The sequence below is a fragment of the Penaeus monodon genome, chromosome 43 (genome assembly GCF_015228065.2).
Source record: "Penaeus monodon isolate SGIC_2016 chromosome 43, NSTDA_Pmon_1, whole genome shotgun sequence".
NCBI classification, from domain to species: domain Eukaryota; kingdom Metazoa; phylum Arthropoda; class Malacostraca; order Decapoda; family Penaeidae; genus Penaeus; species Penaeus monodon.
In genome coordinates, this window is record NC_051428.1 from 17,745,822 (window position 1) to 17,749,596 (window position 3,775).

The 3,775-nt window shown below is 36.9% G+C and overlaps 1 protein-coding gene across 1 annotated transcript in view; it reads right to left on the minus strand.

The window, feature by feature from the left end:
* Positions 1–1,306: 1,306 nt before the first annotated feature.
* The window catches only part of LOC119568371 (zinc finger and BTB domain-containing protein 14-like), a gene marked incomplete in the record, with an annotated part of 43,791 nt that continues 41,322 nt past the window's right edge, over positions 1,307–3,775 (minus strand). The window contains 1 exon segment of the mRNA XM_037916834.1: positions 1,307–2,807. Coding sequence (XP_037772762.1) covers positions 2,262–2,807 — 546 coding nt within the window.

Consider the following 3,775-nt stretch of genomic DNA (forward strand, 5'->3'; position numbering starts at 1 on the left):
AAGGTACGAATTACGACTGGAAAATTCCACGAGACGCATCACTGATTTTACACCTTAATTCTGATAGATATGTAAAAACTGAAGCACGAATTACATATCTTACACTGAGGAATTATTCACTCTCACTCATCTCTACAGTGAATCCAGATTTTTCAAAAACATTATTCTCAAGCCGTCTCCATACATAACTTTTTTCTTTTTTTTTTGAGAATTACATGAAAGATTAAAAAATTTTAGCTTCATATGTGTACTTCATAAAGTACTTGTGAAATTACAATTTTATAATCAAATATTGAGACACTGGGAGATGTGAGAGAAAAAAGTAAATATATATACTGTGGTGAGTTTAAAGAGAGATAAAAAAAAAAATTATATATATATATATATATATATATATATATATATATATATATATATATATAATATATATATATATATATATATATATATAACCAAATAAATAAAATCAATCCTACTGAAAAAAAGGAGTATGTATAAAGCACTTTTCCTCTGAAACAATTCCCTCAAATCCAATGGCTGGGAAAATAGCTTTCACAATTGCCATTTCTGCCGGAAAGGCTGAACAAAAAAAGCATTGGTGTTTATAGCTTAGAGAGGCAATGATAAGTCTACTTGGCAACACGGTCTCGTCTCTTCATAAAAATATAGAGGATTTCTCCCACTACAAGTGCATTGCTTTCTTACATGATAATTAGCCTACTGTACACATGATATTTATCAATACATACAAAGTTAATTCTGACATTATGATGAATGAATTTTTGTTTTGTTTTTTTTCGTGTGATGATGTGATCTTAGCAGTTAGATGAAATGCATGCTATAGAAATGGTGAAAACAGAAGTAATATGAATAAAATATGCCATCCAATGATTCCACTTAAATTAAATACTCATTGTCAGGTTTTCATCTCCGTTCCGCACTCTCACGCGTCCAACTTGGGATGTGTGCGCTCCTAATCAAACTGGTTTTGCAGTATGCACAGAAAAACACAAAAAAACACATGGACAACCGACAAGATTGTCTGTGTCTGATTAACAAAGAAAACAAACTTGACTATCTGACGGTCTGACGGTTAGAACTCACTGAAAAAAAAGGCGACCCTTTTAAATTCACGATACAATGGGGCCTTTTTTGAGAACATGTAGTCAACTTCATGATTGCAGTCAAGACCTTATTGATAGCTCTACCAACAAGACACATTTGACGTTAACCCAAGAACTGTGCAATGAAGTACTCTGGCAAACCTTGCAGGGCACAACAAATGACAAGAAATGAAAGTCTCAGAAAAGTAATATCTGTGTTAGTCACAACACAAAAGGTGCATGTGATAATCCTTCCGCAAACAACATGTCACATTCCCCGGGGTCAAACGGTAAGAGCTGTGAAAGACAAGTCTCTGGATATAAGACGTGGAAGAGCAGAGAGATTGACTGGGTTACAGTGTTCACAATAATAATAATACAAAAAGATATGACACAGATTAGAACAGATGTTAAGGAAACGATCAGCACATAATCCTACAATGCATCTCAGTTCGTCTAAACTCTCTTTTCTTTGGGAATAAAGACTGGAACGTAATTCGGACCATGAGAGAACTGAGCCGTGTTGTGGCACTGATTTCTCCTTCCAATCCAAAGAGACGTGAAAAGCTGAAGTATTTATGACATTATGGTATAAAATACATTGTGAGCTAGCAGTCTTGCAACCTATCTACATCGCTTGGTAACATTTGTAAGTTAAATAAAATAAATCCTATAATACAGCACTAAGTAAGTGAAAGGAGAATCTTACAAAAGCCAAATAGTTTTACGTGTATAATAATACTAAAATAACCAATGCTAATCTGTGCCATCTAACAATATAATCTCTCCTTTACCTTCATTCTGAGAATGATAAACAACTGCAGCTTCCATAATTAACAAAAAGAAAGAACATGTTCTTAAAAAAATATATATGTAAAAAAAAAGTAATAACAAACATTTCAATAAAACACAAAAATATATATATTTTTTGAGTATCTGCCTTAAGTAAGTTTTCCCATTAACCAAAAAATTTCAGACCATAATTGTAATTATTGAACTCTTCCCTTGCAAAAGTCTCTCCACAACCCAGTCTAGCTGTATAGAAGCGAAGCTGTATGTATGCTGTTCTTTTTCTGTATCATTTCATCTCTGTTTTTGCAGTCTCATGAGACCTTTCCTCCATTCCTATGACCTTTGACACTTACTGTAATATGGCCATCAGTTTATGGGTCGAAGTATACACTCCCCAATGCTTGTGACGCCAAGCATGTGTGGCATGTAGCTTTCGCTCTGGGGCACAAGCATGGAGGGGACCTGACTCATAGCCTGCTGGTACTGAGCATGTGCTTGAGAATTTTTGGGAGGCCGACCGCGTGGCCTCTTGGCAGGAGGCATTGGCGCGGAGTCTGGGGGTGTGTTGTTTGACTTTGGGGTCAGAACCTGTGGGGAGGCATTAACTGTCGCCACGCTGCCTTCTGTCTCAGCTTCAGCAGTGCCATCCTCAGGGTGGTAGATCTGCTTTCTGATTTTGTTGAGCTTGTCCTCTGCCTCGTGCCGTCGCAAGTGGTCCTTGAGCTTGTCCCCTCGAGAGAAGTCCTTTCCACAGATCCGGCACATGAAGGGCTTCTCCCCCGTGTGCATGCGTCTGTGTCGCTTGAGGTGGGAGGCACGGGCAAAGTTCATCTGGCAGAATTCGCACTCAAAAGGCCTTTCTCCCGTGTGTAACCGGATGTGGTCTCTGAGGCCGGACTGGCTCTTGAATTCCTGAGAAGGAGAGGAGGATCAGTGATATACATTGTGTATATGTAACTGGTATCTTACAAGTGGTGTTATATGCATTAAATATCAGCGATAATTGATATGCATCTGTAAAAAACTGTAATGCTAATATCTCAATTATTCCAAATTTCAGGCTTCTGCAAATCTCCAAACAAATTTTTTTTTTTAAGTTTGAAGTAAATCTCCCAAAAGTTGATAGCACTATTCCATAAATAAACACAGCAATATTTGTACAAGTAATCACCTGACCCCTTCTCAAGAAGACAAAAAAAAAAGACAAAATACACAATTTCCTAATTCATGTTTCTTTTCTTTTCAAATATATGTGCCTGGGAGAGCCCTGACCTCACTGACAAGTAGGTAGATTTACAGCAGAAAGCCTTTCATATTTCAGTCCAAATGATTTCATAAATATATCTTAATAATGTGAAGGGAAAAGAAACAAAGATATAACAACAGAAAAAAGGTATGAGAGATAACACAAAATGCACTGCATGCAACTTGTTTCTATAATTACCCCTAATCAACTTTATATAAAACACAATTTTCCTTTCTAAACCATGGATAAGCTTCTCAAGTGAAATTTTTTTTGTGCAAAATCATATTAAAATCTTCCCCTTCTGAGATTAAATCATGATCATGTCACAACAAAACAGCTTCTTAATAAATGGTTCATTACAGAATTTCCAGATTCTCATTGTGTCAGTCTAGCATAAGCTGGACCTGGGGGTCTAGAATACTGGCCTGGAGGGGCTACTGGTCTGGCTCCTCCTTTAGGCCCTCATCATGAGCAGTGATATCCTTCCTTTCCAGCACTCATGATGAAGACTAAAACACTGTTGGTTTTATGACCATCATAAGCAGGTTAATCCTTCATATGAAACATTCTTGGGCCAAAATCCACCTTAAGCCAGAACTCTGGTGTAATGCAAAGGCCACGGATGTATACATAT